Raw genomic sequence first — 17,644 nt, 5'->3', positions numbered from 1 at the left:
ATTATGAAGTTAACTATTGCTATGATGGTATTGATGTGATCTATTCCTCCTACATAGTGTGAAGGTGACAGTGTGCATGCTATGTTAGTACTTGGTTTAGTCGTGTTGATCTTTCATGCACTCTAAGGTTATTTAAATATGAACATTGAATTGTGGAGCTTGTTAACTCCGGCATTGAGGGTTCGTGTAATCCTACGCAATGGTGTTCATCATCCAACAAGAGTGTAGAGTATGCATTTATCTATTCTGTTATGTGATCAATGTTGAGAGTGTCCACTAGTGAAAGTAGGATTCCTGGGCCTTGCTTCTAAGCATCGAATCTCCGTTTGTTTACTGTTTTACTGTGTCACTACTGCTGCGTTGCTACTGCTCATATATATTTATACCACCTGTATTTCACTATCTCTTCGCCGAACTAGTGCACCTACTAGGTGTGTTGGGGACACAAGAGACTTCTTGCTTTGTGGTTGCAGGGTTGCATGAGAGGGATATCTTTGACCTCTTCCTCCCTGAGTTCGATAAACCTTGGGTGATCCACTTAAGGGAAAACTTGCTGCTGTTCTACAAACCTCTGCTCTTGGAGGCCCAACACTGTCTACAGGAAAAGGAGGGGGGCGTAGACATCAGGGGGGGGGGGGAGGGAGGAGACCAGCCTTGGGACTCCTCCCATAAAGGGGTACTTGAATCCATCAGACTCCTCCACAGGCCAGTGAGGCTCCTCCTAGTTTGAACCTTTCGAACTTCCTACATAGTACCTCGGAATGTTCCTTACCCTTCCGAGACTTTTTATGACATTCTAGAACCTTTCGACACCTGATGTATATGCCTGGGATCAGACCATTCCAAGCACTCACGAGATCATTGAGGATACCAGTGAGGCTCGGAGGGAGGAGACCAGCCTTGGGACTCCTCCAATAAAGGGGTACTTGAATCCATCAGACTCCTCCATAGGCCAGTGAGGCTCCTCCTGGTTTGAACCTTTCGAACTTCCTACATAGTACCTCGGAATGTTCCTTACCCTTCCGAGACTTTTTATGACATTCTAGAACCTTTCGACACCTGCCGTATATGCCTGGGATCAGACCATTCCAAGCACTCACGAGATCATTGAGGATACTTATGGAATCCTCCGAGACTACCCGAAACACTTTCGGAACCACTCCACTCTTATCTGGACCATTCCAAGCATTCTCGTTTCCTAAACAACGCTAAACTTCTAAGTATGTGACCCATATGGTTCTGATATATCTGGACCTGTCTAGAACACTTTTTGCAACAATAATTGATGAGATGCTCTTCATAGTTCTAACGATTCCCACACATAGCACTAAGATCTTTATTGTGTGAACCTTCCATATTATGTATGTGGACATTTTTGTTTTGCTTCGCTATACTAGCCTGAGGGGAAACTGTTATGTTATCCTTGTTTTCTAGCATGTACTCTTTTACTCATACCGTATTATTGTTGATGTTTTTTTTTTGACTAAGATCTTAGTCACGTTGTCCGGTGAGACGATGACAAACATCATAATATCCGAGTGGGATCAGAGTGTACCTCTCCATTGTTGGAGAAGCAAATCCCAGTCTTGACATAAAAAAGAAATATCACATACTTTCCGGTGTACCAATAGATTACTTTTATAGTTACCCAGTTATGAGATAAAGTTTGATGACCCCATAATAACATATGGTATCCAAGTCTATGCTACTCTTATGGTCTAATGAAATTAGTAAACGACAATATATGTCATGAGAATATACAGAGAACATATTAACAACGTGTTTCAGGGTATATCAACGGGTCTCTCTAATATACTGGTTTACCCCAAACAATATTATTCTCATATATCACCTCGTAATACTTTAATTATGTCAAAAGTTAGGGAAACAAGACTATAAATAATAGGAGTGCTATTTTCTTTGTACTTTCCTTTGTTATAGGGAGTTTTGTGTAATGATGAAATGTATATCAATACTAGAAGTTAATTATGTTCAGCCTAAAAAGGTTATTTATCGCCGTCATACTAGTATATCTCAAATTCTCGAGCTGTTTAAGTCAAAAGGCGTCAACAGGTCAAGAAATGGTCAAAGGCGTGAAGCCCAGTCGTGTGCCTCTGCGTTCTTGGCGTCCAACGGAGTACACGTTACGTACTTATCATGCATTCACATACTTAGTCTGTATTACATGCATGTTTCAGATGCACACAAAAAGTCAGGATAGCTCAGTTGGTAGAGCAGATGACTGAAAATCCTCGTATCACTAGTTATAATGCTAGATTAATTTCAGCAGAATTGCCATTGAAATTTGAAAGCAGCAGATGATGGTTGCAAGCTACTCCTGTATTATATGTGCTGAAAGCTTGAAGCTGACCAAATTACCAATCGAACCAGATTAACCTAGTACTGAAATAGCTACACGAATGAGTCTGATCATAAAACTACTACCTACGGAAAGTTTCTTTGATAGATTAGCTTGATTTCTTCCTCCTGAAATTCCCAAAACTAACAGCATAGTGATGGTGATTTACAACATGTCCTACTTCACCGATCACCAGCCATTACTACCTTTCAGAAGGGACCGGCCGGTCGTGCGCATGCACTGCTCTAGACTATCCTAAAAATGACTGAACTTGATCAACTTCTAGTTACTCGCACAACGTACGAACGTTACAACAAGCTAGTGGCAATTGGTAATCCAGCACGTGCTTGGTCGATCATCCCATGCCGCTGAACGGCGAGCTCCAGTTATTGGAGTACCCGTCCGCCACCTTGGCGACGCTCACCGACGACGATCCCTGGGAGAGCTCGTACGCGCGCCTCATCGCCGCGTACGGGTCGACGCCACCCTGGTCGGCGCTGTAGCCCACGAGCCTCCCCTCCTCCGTAGTCGCCGTGCTACCGCTATGCCCATGCTCGCCGGCTTCCACCGTCGTGCCCACCGGCATCATGAAAGCGTTGCCGCCGAGGCCCTGGTACCAGGCGCCACCACCGTTGCCGTAGACGGCCGTCCTCGACGCCGGCATCTGGAAAAAGTTGTGCGTTCCCAGGTGCAGCTCCTGGTGGGCGTCCTGCGCGCCGTGACCGGCCGCGATCACCGCGTCCTGCTCCGTCTTGCACCACCCGTGCCCGGCGTACTGGGGGTAGTGCGCGGCCAGGTGCTGTGCTGCCGACGGCTGTTGCTGGTGTCCGCCGAACGCGATGGACGTGGGCCAGCCGTGGTGGTACCCTCCCATGCCAATGCTGTCGGCGGTATGGAGGTGCGAGACGAGGCTGCCGTCCTCCGCCCGCCAGACGCCTGCCTCGGCCAGCTCCGCCGCCTCCTTCAGCCGCCTCGCCGCGCCTCCCACCGGCAACGTGCTTCCCTCCAGGATGCTCTTCACGTCGTAGCGGCTCATTTCGAAGTTTGTGACGGCGTTGAGTCCCCGGAACTTGATGGCCGCGATGTCGTACGCCTCGGCGGCCTCCTCCTCGGTCGCTGCACATCCACGAAACGCGCGCACGCGCATGATTAGGGTTAGCTCACCAACGCATGAATGTGTACCCCATCGATCGCGTTGCATGCATGCACGCACGCACGCACGGCACGGTGGCGCATGCAACGCAAGCTGCGACGGCGCGAACCTCAAGCGAAGCCCTAGGGTATTCTATGGAGCTCTTGACCGCATGCTCCGGTTTCCTGAGACAGCTCCGAGACACAAGCTTGGAAAGGAACATTTCCGACATAGTTAATGGTGTACGTATTCCACTATCTTAAGCACCATTTGAACGGATAAAAATAATGAGACACTTACGTTCTACGAGACAGAGATTTCGAGAGCTGGATCGATCGATGGATTAATTAGTAAATAATTAGGGCCTGAGGACTTGGTTCTTGAAAGCACAGCACAGCTAGTATAGCTAGCTAGCCTAGCAGATAGCAGTACACTACGAATTAGCAAGTGCTTTAAGGATCGTTCTCTTTGCTAAGAAAGCAGATTTGCTTTGATGTGATAGTTTATGCGGCTTACTGAAGGTGCCGAGGTAGAGATCCTTGTTGCCTGCCACTCTCCCTATCCTTGCTTGCCATCTCCCTTGCTGATGATGCCTGTCAAATCATAAGATATTTAGGCAGGTATATATATTTCCTAGCATTTTTTTACGCAATGTAAGTAGTGCACTAGATTTACCTGGTTACACCACGATATTTTGACGCACCACGAGAAAAACCACTACTATTCCTGCAGTGAAACGATCATGTGCATGTGATAGGTTAGCCAACAGAGAAGTGCTTCATTCCGTGTTGTGCAATCTTTCAACACATGTGATGTTGTAAAATAGAACTTGGAATGTGTCAAGTAATTGATATACCTCCTAAGATATGCAATGTACTCCTGCCTGGTCATGTGTTTCATTTCCTCAATCTCCTTCTCGTAAGTACTTATCTGCAGAATTTTTTTAGGCGAAAGAACAAAAAAAAAAAAGAATATTAGCAAAAGCTGCTCACGTAGAAGGAAACAGAACAATATCTACTATAGAATCTTCTTTACGTACTGGGATATTTGTTGTTGTGGTTGTTCCCCAGTATTTTAGAGCTGCCAAATCATAAGCCCTAGCTGCCTTGTCTTCTTTATCGTAACCGCCTACACAAATGTTCATGAAGAAAATTAAAACAAAGTTCTATCCTTGACTTGGTATATGGATATATGGTAGGTTAATAGACTTGAACACAAGACCAGTACAAGTTCTTACCCAGATAAACTGCATTCTCAAGTTCAGATGTCACATTCCATATCATGGGAGGAAATATATTTGATCATTGACACAACAGAAAGCAGAATGCTTGTTAGCACACGTGTAGCAATGTATTTCATAAGCGGGGAGCAAAAGGAAGTTACAATCTAGTGATTGAGCTACCAATATATTATCTGGCCGTTCTCATGAATCATGATGCGTACCTTGTTTCCCCTTACGAGTTTGCCCTTCTCTTCTGCAGCTATTATCCCAGAGATGTGCCTCATATCGGCCAGTCCATCTATGCCTGCAGAAGGGAATTAATATTTAATAACCAGATCAAAATTAAGTGGGCAAAGTAAATGAACTTTCAAGCAGAAGCGACACTCTTATTCGCCAAACAAACGACGCAAATCATGGAAATTCTGTGCATATGTGTCCCCCCTTTAACTAGTCAACTGTAATACATTTTGCGACTATCACCTTGGATACAAGCAATGTGTTACCTAAAGGACAAGTGAAGTGGAAATTATATAGTGAGCCAGTAGCGCATATACAGTATATTAACTAACTTTGATTTGATTTTATGTTCGTAACTTTACAGTATGTTTTGTGTTCTAGAGAGATCGATCATTCGATCCCTCGAAAAAATGACATCAAAAGGAGGAGAGATTAAAGTGCAATCGACTCAAGAAGAAGAAGAAATAAAGTAATGATCAATAATGAGGATCATGTCACCAGGAGCCAAAGAAGCAAGGAGAAGCGAATTACTAGGTCACCAGCAAATAAATGCCAGGAAGATCCAACCTAACCTTGTGACACCTCGGTAGATCGAGGTCCTTTGCCCGAAGGTGTCGATGGATTTCCTCTGGACGGCGTCCCCCGTGCCGGCGCTCGGCGAATCGACCCGCTTGTTCTCCGACGACGTGCTCTCGGCTCCTCCACCAGCAGCAGCCGCCACCACCGGCATCTGTGGGTGCGAGTTCGACCCCATGCTCATCGAGAGCGCGAGGCCCTGCTGACCGCGCGAGCTCGCCGCGCCCACGCCGTTACCGCTGGCCGCCAGCGCGCCGGAGCACGCGTAGGTGGTAGCGCTCGCGTCGGCGCTCATCGCTTGTTCATTCTGCGCTTGATTATTGTCATTGCGGAGCCAGGTCTTTATCATGGACAGCTCGATGGTGCTGCCGCCACGGCCGCCGTCGACGCCATGCGAACTGGTCGCCGCGCCACCTCCTATCGCGGCGCCTCCGGAGGAGAATAGATAGCTGCCGGCGTGGTCTTGCACGTCGGAGAAGGAGTTGCCTCCCAGGAAGTCCTCGAGCTTCGGCGCCTCGCCGTCGTCGACGGTCATCCTCCCGCCGCTCGATCCGACTAGCATGGACAGCTCAGAGGAGCCGCCGTGGTAGTCCAAACCCCTCATTGCCCAATCTGCAACCCAATACAAATCAAACAAGGGTATAGAAAGGTATATATACTCGAGTGGAGTAGTATAAGCACATCAGCTCACCTTGGGTTTCTTGGTTTCCCCCGTCGAAGCCATCCATGACGCCGTAGTTCGTGTCGGCCCGGAGGCCGGACATGCCGAGATGCGCTTCCGGGGGTGTCTGAGCTTGCAGGCCATAGAAATCTCCTCCACCGGAGACGTCAATGGACGCGGCGGCCGGTGAACCGTTCTGCTGAAGCTGTGGGTTTCCCTGGCCGGAGAGCGAGAAGCCTAACCAGTTGTTCGCGGAAGCCATTGTGGAGATGGATCCAGCTCCCTCGTGTACTTTTCTCGATCAGTGGTTGATTTGGAAGAGAAGACAGTGGTGGTCGCTAACTAGATTCTTCTGATCAGGGCAGTCAAAGCTAGCATCGGTTTGTGGGAGGTGGCTCGTGGCTGGCTGGGAAGAAGTGAGGAAATAATCCTACCTATCTCGGCCGGACAGGAGGAAAATGCTGGAGCAGCAGGGCGCTGTACTTATACCAGCATGATGAGCAGCTAAGCTAGGCAGTGTGGGGCACATGCAGGGCTATTGAACTAGTATAGGGTTACCTGATGCAACGTGCAGAGTGTAGCGGCCTTTTCCCTTCTGAGCAGGGCAGCATGTATTGAAAACATTCTGAATTCAAACGTGCATGCAAATCGATTCTATTGTATGCTTTCTTTTGCACTTAGATTCGATTTGTATATATTGGAGTTCTTTTTTAAGAGATACTCCATTGTGTCAGTAGCAACAAAGATGTGGATTATTTTGACCATACTAAACCGAAAAGTTTGACCCCACACTACCACAGCCTTCATACATCCAGCTGCAGTTTACTCCCTCCATATTGATTTATTAGGCCTCTAAGTATTTTTTAAAACTAACTATATTAATTTGGTCATTAAATATGAGATATATGTCACAGAACTTACACCATTGGATTCACATTTAAATGAAGTTTTTAATGTTATAACTTTTGTGACATATATCTCATCTTTTATTCCCTAAATTAATGATCGAAGTTTTGTATTTAACACTTGAAGGCCTAATATATAAACCGGTGTGGAGGGAGCTACTCCATTTGTGGAGTAAGTTCCGTCCATTTATTAGGGATTTTAATTGACCCATAGCGTTGTATTAAATTCCTTATTTTTTCTTGACAAAGTGTCACAATTATCAGCTACGCATTTTTTAAACTACTTCTTTTGCATATTTTTTTGACTGAAATTTTTTTTTTTTTTGCAGATGCATCCTACATAATTGCTTTTTCTTAATTTGTTAATCGATTACCAGCTTATCAACCCAAGAATGTTATAAGAAACTCCTTCTGGGTTTAAGAATGGTATGATAAGGTATATCTCGAACTGTCTGATTACAAGTGTATTTACATAATCTTAATCATACACAACATATGGAGCTAGCTAGCAGTGCTAGGTAGCAATATGTTAGGTAGCCTTATGCTTCGCGGTGATGTTCCCCCTGTTGTGGAGGAACTAGACAAGTATGATTGCAACCCAAACTTCTCAATGTGATTTGATACAATCGTAAGTTTCAAAAAAAATAAAAAATCATAGGCAACATATCATGTGAATCCCCCTATCATTAAGTGGACCCATACATTTCTCTCATATATCAGCCAATGATCGTACTCGTACACCTCACTTCCTAGATGGTGGAAATTTGCAACTTCCTACCCATCTTTTAATGAAATAAACTTTTGGTTTGCAAACACCACCATCCCCAAAGATCCTCTGCAAAACTCATTTCTCCTAGATTTAATTTAATTAAGCATCTTTACGCGCAACTAGAGGTGGCTACATGTCGTGGATGACAATATATATGCATCCACTTAGACCTTTCTTAGCAATGGGTAACATAGGTGGTAACTATAATTCGATGTAGAGTCTACTAGGTATTTTGGTACAAATCACCGTCATTAAATAAGGAAAGCTGCATTTGTTGTAACAAAATGATGTTACTATAACATAGGAGATCACAAAATAGCATCTACAAACTATCTATGCGGCCCTCTATGATAATACCACTATAATATCATGCCCTATAAGCGTAATAATAAGGGAGAAATTAAATTTTGCTCCCGGGTGCATATGCTCCCTTCACACAAAGAACACATTTCTAATTATTAAAAAATGTCAGCCAAAAAATTAGCATGTATATCTCAATAATCTATGTGCGTTCATATAGTTTTGCGGAAAAAACGATACTTCTTATGGTCGATGTAAACAATACAAAATATGTGTCACAAAAAGCCTTAATTTTAGCACAAATTTTTATCTTTTTTATACAGCCCGACAAGTTGATTTTTCATGGAAAGACTTTGTGCACACGTAGCATGTGAAGATGTACATGCAAGTTTTTCGTTTGGAATTGTTTAGCATTTCAAAATGTATCAAATATGTATATTCAAAATGCAGCCAAGAGCCAAAACATCACTCCCCTAATGATATAGACTAATAACATATGTATATTCTATGTTACTCCCTAGTATAGACAGTTTGATGCTCCATCTATCTCTTTTCTACCTTCCTCACACTCCTTCAATTCCATCCCCCTCCCACCGCCTTCATTCATCGCTTGTGCATATAACAGTAGATTGAAATTATTAAATAGGTCTATCATATGGTAAGATGGAGACGTTGTAGCTACACCACGAGCTAGGTGCGATTTTTGATATTCGCTCGACCCAAACCAATAGAGACACAACATGGAGAGAGAGAGAGAAGTGAGAGAGTTGAAAATGAAGGCTGGAAATTAGGACTATACTGAAAATCCATACAATGTCAAAAAATATAGTTTTTGGTGCTCTAAAATAGCCTTTCACATGATTTTTTTTTAAAAAATTTACACACACCATATACAATGTATTTTTTCGTAAAACTTTGTGTGCAAACATAAAATATCAAGATGTATACATGGGAAATTTTACCAGATTTTTTAATATTTTGAAATGAATTTGAAATGCATTTTTTTATATATATGTGCATCTAGACCTATGAGCCAAAACACCATATCCCACATGTTCCATGTATATGTGGTTAGATGGGGCATCCAAAAATGCAAAATAGAGCACCACCTTGTACCCGTGGCACATTGACCACCTTATCAGAATGCGAGTGACCGCGTAAACTGGGTATACATTTTCGTTTTGAGAAATATTTTCATCAATTGTATTAAATTGGGTATTTGTTGCGAGTCTATGATCATATTACACAACATATTTGTATAAGGCTATGCCGTGGAGATGAACCAATAGGTCCCTAAGGGAGAGAGAGAAAGAGGACGCAATTCATAGAACTGATCTAGGGTTTAGTTCTCCTCACCAACTACGCCGCCGGTCCGTCCCATTTCCTGTGGGATTGGGGCCTCTGAGGTGCGGTGGAACACGACTTCTCGCCACCCGGGAGGGTTCATGTTCTTTTTAAAAATATATTTGCAATATCTTCTTCGGGATGGTGAGACGGCGGCTAAGTCCTAAAGTCGGAATAAGATCATCTTGTCATATTCTCGTTTCGTCGACGCTTCTAGCACCGGTAGACGTGTGTGAAGTTGTCTTCCCGGTGGATCCCATGGGATCCGTTCTGTCCGTTGGAGTTGGCGTGATTGCAGGTTGTACCCTTTGCTTTAAGGTTCTCATCTTTGGCATGGTTGCCCCTCCGATGTACTAGTCCTTTTGGGACTTAGCATGACGATTTTTGTCTTTCTACTACTAGATCTACTACATTAGGTTATGGTCGGCTCCAATAAGGGAGGTGCAAGAATGGTAGCGCGCATTCCGCTTGCTCTAGTGCACATAGAGTTTGCTAGATGGTTTCAGGATGTATTATTATTACTTTTAGAGCTCGTTTGGCTCCCATCATCTGGGGCTAGAATCAAAGAATTCAGTTTGTGATTCTAAGAAAAACTTGTTTGGCTGCCACAGAATCAGTTATAGAATTCAATTCGGAAATCCATATTTTTAATCCCATGCCTAACTTTAATTCCTTCCGCGGTACCCTATCATTTCTATGGATTTGCTGGATGAAATGATATCATCAATGTCATTTGATTTCATTTCTTCCAAATGAAATGTAATGGTAGTTGCCAAACAAGCTACAGCTTTTATAATTGGTGATTATTAGTAGATCGATTTGTTTTTCGCAAGAAAAGCGCCGTCTAAATCTGTTTGTGTAACTTCGTATTTCTCCGGGGAAAATGCGAGTATGAAATGATACCTTTAGTTTGGTCAAACTCTTGACGCACAACCGTCGAGGTTAAAGTCTCACATGTGGTGACAAACCGACTACCGCGCGTGCACATCCCTCGTTCTCCTACAGTACGATTTCTGCCTTTTTTATGATCCTTCCGATGCAGTATAAGCTAGACAATGGCCCACTAGGGCGTGGATTCCAAACATGATTACACACGTAATCTTGTTCCTTGAGAGCTCATTAGACTTATAGTTTTGATCATGTGAAACCAGTAGTCCACGTCTAAAGATGAAATGGGTACCTAGCTGGCCAAATGGGCTGAGACTGCGGAAAGCACATTCATTCCTCTTCAAGTTGGCCAAATGGGCCTGCACGGCTCAAGCCAATGTGGTCCGCTGTGTATTTTTAGTACTCCTCAGATCAACATTAAATTTCGCTTATTTTGTACTAAATCAGCTACAGTTATTATAAGTAATATAGTATACTATATAACTAAATCCTATGCTTAGCTATAGATTGATAACTGTATTTCTTTGTGGGCATCCATGTGGGTGGTACTACCAGATTCCCTCTCGTTCGCTCCGGATTCGCTGACATTGAGAAGGGAAGTCAGCCGTGCTAACTTAGCCGTTTATAAGTTGACATATGTTAGTCCAGATGTAGTGCTACGATAAACACAAACAATGGATTTTCAGCTAACTGACCAAACAGTGCTCTGGTACAAGATTGAACAATGCATATGTAGAGTGGATTGGTCTGGGCAATTGATTTTTGATTAGTCGACCTGCAGTGGCTAAGTCTACGTATTGTAGCTGTGACTTAGCCACGACAAGTCAGCCAAACCGTGTCGCCTCTCATTAGGGTTTAGTTTCTCTCGCTGCCAACACCGATGTTGAGTCATCTCTTTCCGATGTCAACTGTATCATCAATCATGGGTCTCTTGGGCTGACTTAGGGATTGGATTTGCTAGTTGGAGGAGGCGCCGATAGGGTTTCATTTTTTTTTATATACAACACTTTGTCTAGTGTTAGCTTTAGATCGGATCATGGCGGAGGATTTATGTGCTTCATCGCTATCAGTGGCCTCTCGTACTTCACCAATGCCTCCAATCTATCTCCACCATGAGAGGGGAGTAGTTCACCCCCGGTATAGATTGGTTGTTTGTGGTAGTAGCTTGATCCAGTCTCTCTATTTACTTCACTAATTAGAGCCACATGAGCTGCCTACATGAGTGTGGCCATATATGTATTACCTTGATGGTGGTTATTGTGGTGTGAGATGATACATTTTATGCATTTACCATTGTGTTGGAGATTTTATAGCTTGACATACTTTGGAATCACATTATGATTGTTTGTTGCATTGGTTAAATATTATTGAACAGTTACACGTAATACCTTATTTGCCCATGTCATGAGGTGATTGACAACACCAAGGGTAGGTAGATGAGAGGGAAGTGGGATACACACATCAAATGAACCTTTGCATGTACTTTTATAAGTGTGTTTTTATATAAAGGAGTGTGATGTATAGATGTGTGCGGTACTGGAGGGTGTAGCCAATGACAACAGAGGTTGCGCTAAGTGACAACAAAAGAAAAACCATCACCCTTGGCATAAACATATCTACGGATAAATGAGAACATCTGTTTGGGGCGAAGTGACAATACTGGCATGCATGTCATCACCCTTTTGGTATTTATGTTTTCAACTTCAAGTTGGTGTACATGTTACCCATATGAATGTTTTCTACTTCATCTATTGGCTAAAAGGGATGATGTTGAAAGTTCCATGAAAATCACTAATGTTTTGCATGAAGAATGATAAAGACATAAGCTTGGGGGTGCCCATTTATCCCCATGAGGAGGAGGATATGTAAGAAGAAAATGAAGAAGATATGGACCCACCTAAGGTTGGTATGTGATACTTCACATCAACATATGATACTAACTCCAAAACTGAATTTTATATTATCATGGATGCGATTAATAATGGAAACTATCACTATAGCGATCAATCTGCTGATGATGATATGCCTATGGATGATATTGTTGTTCCAAAGAATGACCGTGTTGACAATAAGGAGTATGGTGTGTTTCATGGCACACATGGCATTGTCCCATCTCTTTTATGTGGCGGCCAAATGATGGTTGTTCATGGGAACCATTACCTTATATGAAATATATTTTTCAAATTGGGGTTAGCGGTGAGGGTTGACAACATGAATCTTTCTGTATTGTGGCATTGTAATTACTTAAATATTTCTTTTCTAATTATGCCAAAATAAATTGGTACATTAATAGCAACAAATTTTCCATGCCGACTCTAAGAAAATTCTTTTCGTTAGTCCTTAAACTGTGCTTGCATACATAAGTTTCATGCTTGGTCATTAACGGGCCGTGAGAAGGGAGGATAAAAAATTGTCCGGGGGGGGGGGCATAATAAGACATCTCTATGTCTATTGGCTGAGTGGGCTTCACGGCTAGTCATAATTCTTTTTTCTCATTTTTTATGTTTTATTTCATTGACCTTTGTAAAGGTACCAAGATAGTTGGCTATACAGGAAGATAATATCGTTGGGTAAGGTTTGGTCCTAAATATTTGGTTGGAACTGATGGCTCGTAAAAACGACCACAAGATCTCCATCTAAACTGGGATATTCGTTACAATGCATGTGCAGAGAATATCTTCCTATCTCTACTAATAATGTTAATTCACACCTATATGTGGAAATCCTCTACTTCAATTGTTTTGTACAGAAATGGAAGCAAACAAGAGGAAATCAAGGGCATTTAATGAAGAATCACGAGCTGGAATCATCACCAAGTCAACTGAGATCACGAGCTGATTAATCGAAGACTTAACGACCCATGGTATGGTCATGCCCGCCCGTAACGGATGCCTGTACCAAATGTCGGTGGCCCCACCTCGTCAAACCCAATATAAAACATGAAGGACCCGAGTCATTTGATGAACATAGAGAGAAAACCCCCATTCCACCGCCATATCAAATCTCATATCCACCGAAGCCTCGAAGCCGCCGCAATCAACTCCAACGCTTCATCAACATCATGCTCCCCTCTCCATCTACCTATAATCTAGAGTTGATAGACGATTGGCACCATGTAAGACTCATCATTCATCTTTGAGATTTTTTATACAATATTTAATATTGTTGATCTAATTATGTGTGAGTAGTCCATTTAGGCTATGGGTTGAGGCCTAATCCTCGAAGCAATATGTGCATCTAACTTATTATGGGATATTGCGAAATATGGGGGTAGAGATCCATTGCATGTCTTAGATCTTTTTATCTCGATATTTAAGGTTTGACGGGAACTCAATCCAACGAGACCGGTAAAGATAATAAGATTTGATTAGAGTTAAGTTGCATGATTGGATGCTATGCCGAGGTGATGGTATTCATGGGTTGATAGTCTGGTTAGCATCTATGGGGTAATGGTGATGTCATGAAACTTAAGGCTATTATATAATTTAGATTAATACCACGCACCACTCGGCCTGCGGAGGAATCCAGGGTGGAAAATTGATCCGTGAAAACCACGGCATGCGGCATCATGGAGAACATGAGGACGCACTGTCCACATGAGTGTTGTATCTTTTACCTTCACTATGATAGTGTTAGTGTACATGTGTGCTCATTTTATATTTTTGATCCCATCTACTAACGCACGGTCGCATGAGGAACCTTAATCCCATGCCTATCTCCAATCATCGATACACGACAATACACAAGAAAACATTGGTCTGGTACGACAAGAATGAAAAATACTAGAAGTTTCGCCTTGATACGTCTCCAACGTATCTATAATTTCTGATGTTCCATGCTTGTTTTATGACAATACCTACATATTTTGTTCACACTTTATATCGTTTTTATGAGTTTTCCGGAACTAACCTATTGACGAGATGCCGAAGGGCCAGTTGCTGTTTTCTGCTATTTTTGGTTTCAGAAATCCTACAAAGGAAATATTCTCGGAATCGGACGAAATCAACGCCAAATATCTTATTTTCCCCGGAAGCTTCCAGAGCACCGAAGAGGGGCCAGAGGGGAGCCAGGGGGCCCCACCCCACAGGGCGGCGCGACCAAGGGGGGGCGCCCCCCTAGTGTGTGGCTGCCCCGCAGCCCCTCCGACTCCGCCTCTTCGCCTATTTAAAGCCTCCTGACCTAAATCCTCGACACCGATTGACGAAACCAGAGAAAACCTTCCAGAGCCGCCGCCATCGCGAAACTCCAATTCGGGGGACAGAAGTCTCTGTTCCGGCACCCTGCCGGGACGGGGAATTGCCCCCGGAGTCATCTCCACCGCCGTCTCCACCGCCATCTGACATGGGCATACCCTTCGGGTACCCATTATTAGTATACCTGGCTCGGCCCAATATGGAGAAGACCCAATATGGAGAAGGCCCAACAAGGCAACCCGAAGAAGTAGTCGACTAGGACTCTTGTAAAACCCTAGGCTGGTTGCATATATAAAGCTAGCCGGGGCACCCGAAATAGGGAGGACAACAGATAGACAGAATATAGACAACATAGCTCCGCCTACGGCGGCACCCTGTAAACATATTATGCTCATATACTGGATTGCTAGCAGCATGTAGGGATCCTCCACCGAGGGGACCCGAAGCTGGGTACGTCGTGTGCCTAATCTCGTCCCCGGAATCTCCATCGTCGCTCTCTCCCGAAACCCTAGTCTACAATACGTAGGCATTGCCGAGGTGATCCCTCGTCAATTGGCGCCGACCGTGGGGAATCGCGACGACTGGATTTCGTTATCCGGGTGAGATCCGTCGAGTTCATCATCAACATCATCAACGAGGTTCAAAGAGCAGAAAATCTAAGGTCCGATCTTGCGAGTCGGATCACATCTATGGACGTAGCAATCGAGCAGATGAATTTCAAGCCAGAACCGCGGACAGCCGTACAGTCGTATTCACGGATATGCCAAGAAAGTAGTCGATTGAAGAATATAAATTTTCAGATCTAATCTGCGCGTGGGGCAGCTGCCGCATCTGTTCAGAAAAAAGGCACGCACGCGGCAGGCGCTATTCATGGGCGATCGTCAAGTTTGCATACATGGATCGGGAGGACCAACCGGCAGCTAAGGATCAAATTCCGTTGCTACAGGCCTTGGTGTTCGATCCGCGCCAGGAAACCAATCACGTGAATCGTACAAAGAAAGGAAAGCAAAGCCAATTAGTCGACAGTTGCTGGCTCCGATCCGTGCATGTTGGTTAGGAAAAAAAAAAAGCAGTCATTGCACAGCATCACCAGATCACGTTCGTTTTCTTCGGGTGCAGAGATCATAACGTGAGTGCAAGGTCAAAGAATTGTTTCCCGGCGAGCACCCGTTCAGCGCACACTTGCCATCCGACAAAAAGACATCAGGTGATATGTTTCTAATTTATTTTAGTCAAAAAAATTCTTTTCGGCTCGTGCTATTACTTGCGCGCAGAATTTTTGCGCCGTAATATAAATGCAGGTAGAGAACAAATTTCGATTACTTTGCTTCGATGACCCTATTTGCCATCGTGCATTCAACACGTTCGTGAATTCGGCATCGCGCACCTCACCACGCTCGGGGGCTCATCCATCGTGGATCCGTTGGATCGATTACGTCTTCTTCATCAACTATGTTGGCTACATCCACTACTTCCAGCCAGGCGCCGCACAACTACAGACTGTGTCCGCGGCACGACTTGCGTCCATGTCGGCGCAGCCGATAAAAAGCTAAGTTTTCCTTTTCCTCTAAGATTCAATTATTTATGTATTTTCGATACACCCGAATACTCGGTGTCTACACAATTGCGTTATTATAACAAATTCACCCGACATATGGGGCTGCGCTATTACTTCGTTACCACAAATATACTCGGTTACTTGGTGAATTTCTTTTCTTCGGCTCTGGATGTATCTTCTCCGGCACAGTGGAATTATTTTCTTCGGCTCAGTGGAATTATTTTCTTCGACTTAGTGGATTTATCTTCTTCGGAACAGTGGATTTATCTTCTTCGGCTTGCTAGATTATTTCTCTTCGGATTATTATTGGTTCACTCTTATACAATACTACCCGATGCGTTTCCGGGTCAATGAATTCATCTTCTATGGTTATTACTGGAACTATTTTATTCGGATCAATTGATTTATCCTCTATCAAGGGATTCATCTTCTATGGTTATTACTGGATTCTTCGGATCAATGTATTCATCCTCTATGATATCAGCGGATTCATCTTCTATGGTTATTACGGGATTCTTCGGGTCAATGGGGTCATCCTCTATGATATCGGCGGATTCATCTTTAATATATGATCTATATTTAATGACATAATCTTCAATATGGATTCATCTCAAATACTTCATCTTGGATTCATCTTCATGGGCTCATATTATATTATGAACAATGGCTTCATCCTAAATGGCTTTACCCTATATGACGCGCGACTCCATCAATTTCTTTCGATATCATAGCAAACACTCGGGGGCTCGACCATGATTTCGCCTCGGATCGCAACTGCGACACAACATCTAAGCAATAATCATCATATCACCCCAGCAGCGCTCGGGGGCTCGGCTATTTCTTCATCAACAAATATGGTGGCATTTGCTTTCGCTGTTTGGTGTTTTCTACTTCAGCTTGACTTCTTCTCGGCACTCAAAGACTTCATCGCATCGACTCTGTCGTGCCCAATAAGCTAAGTGTTCTTTTTTACGCAAAGTTGATTATCATTTACTTTCATCGCACCCGACACTCGGGGGCTGCGCGGCATATATTCACTCTACATATCATCGAATCCGAGCATCTGACACAGCATGCGAAAAAGAGAGTCAAGGAAAAGATAGAAAAAGTTTGTTTATTTGTGCAGGAGATAGCAAATTTCAAAGTATATAAGAGAGAACCCGACGAAATTGTTTTCAAGAGAGAACAGGACCCGACAAAATCTTCTTCAGGGAGGAACCCGATGAAATCAAAATAGCACCCGACGAAATCTTCTTCAGGGAGGAACCCGATAAAATCGTGAGAGAACCCGACAAAATTTTCTTCAAAAGAGAACCTGATGAAAAATTACCTTCAAGGAGGTCCCGAAGAATTATCCTCAAGGAGGTGCCGAAGAATTATCCTCAAGGAGGTGCCGAAGAATTATCCTCAAGGAGGTGCCGAAGAATTATCCTCAAGGAGGTGCCGAAGAATTATCTTCAAGGAGGTGCCGAAGAATTATCAAGGAGGTGCCGAAGAATT

General features: G+C 43.6%; 1 protein-coding gene across 1 annotated transcript; it reads right to left on the bottom strand.

Moving 5' to 3' along the window:
• Positions 1-2,714: 2,714 nt before the first annotated feature.
• LOC124679531 (AP2-like ethylene-responsive transcription factor BBM2) lies at positions 2,715-6,449 on the bottom strand. Its single transcript, XM_047215265.1, has 9 exons — positions 6,218-6,449; positions 5,523-6,138; positions 4,935-5,017; positions 4,729-4,737; positions 4,531-4,619; positions 4,348-4,421; positions 4,167-4,217; positions 4,008-4,084; positions 2,715-3,475 (listed from the first exon to the last, which is right to left on the bottom strand). Exons 1-9 carry the CDS (start codon positions 6,447-6,449, stop codon positions 2,715-2,717), a joined length of 1,992 nt encoding a protein of 663 aa, XP_047071221.1.
• Positions 6,450-17,644: the final 11,195 nt, after the last annotated feature.

The sequence above is a fragment of the Lolium rigidum genome, chromosome 7 (genome assembly GCF_022539505.1).
Source record: "Lolium rigidum isolate FL_2022 chromosome 7, APGP_CSIRO_Lrig_0.1, whole genome shotgun sequence".
Taxonomy (NCBI): Eukaryota; Viridiplantae; Streptophyta; class Magnoliopsida; order Poales; family Poaceae; genus Lolium; species Lolium rigidum.
The sequence above is the reverse complement of the archived record's forward strand: the minus strand, read 5'-3'. Positions and strand labels throughout refer to the sequence as shown.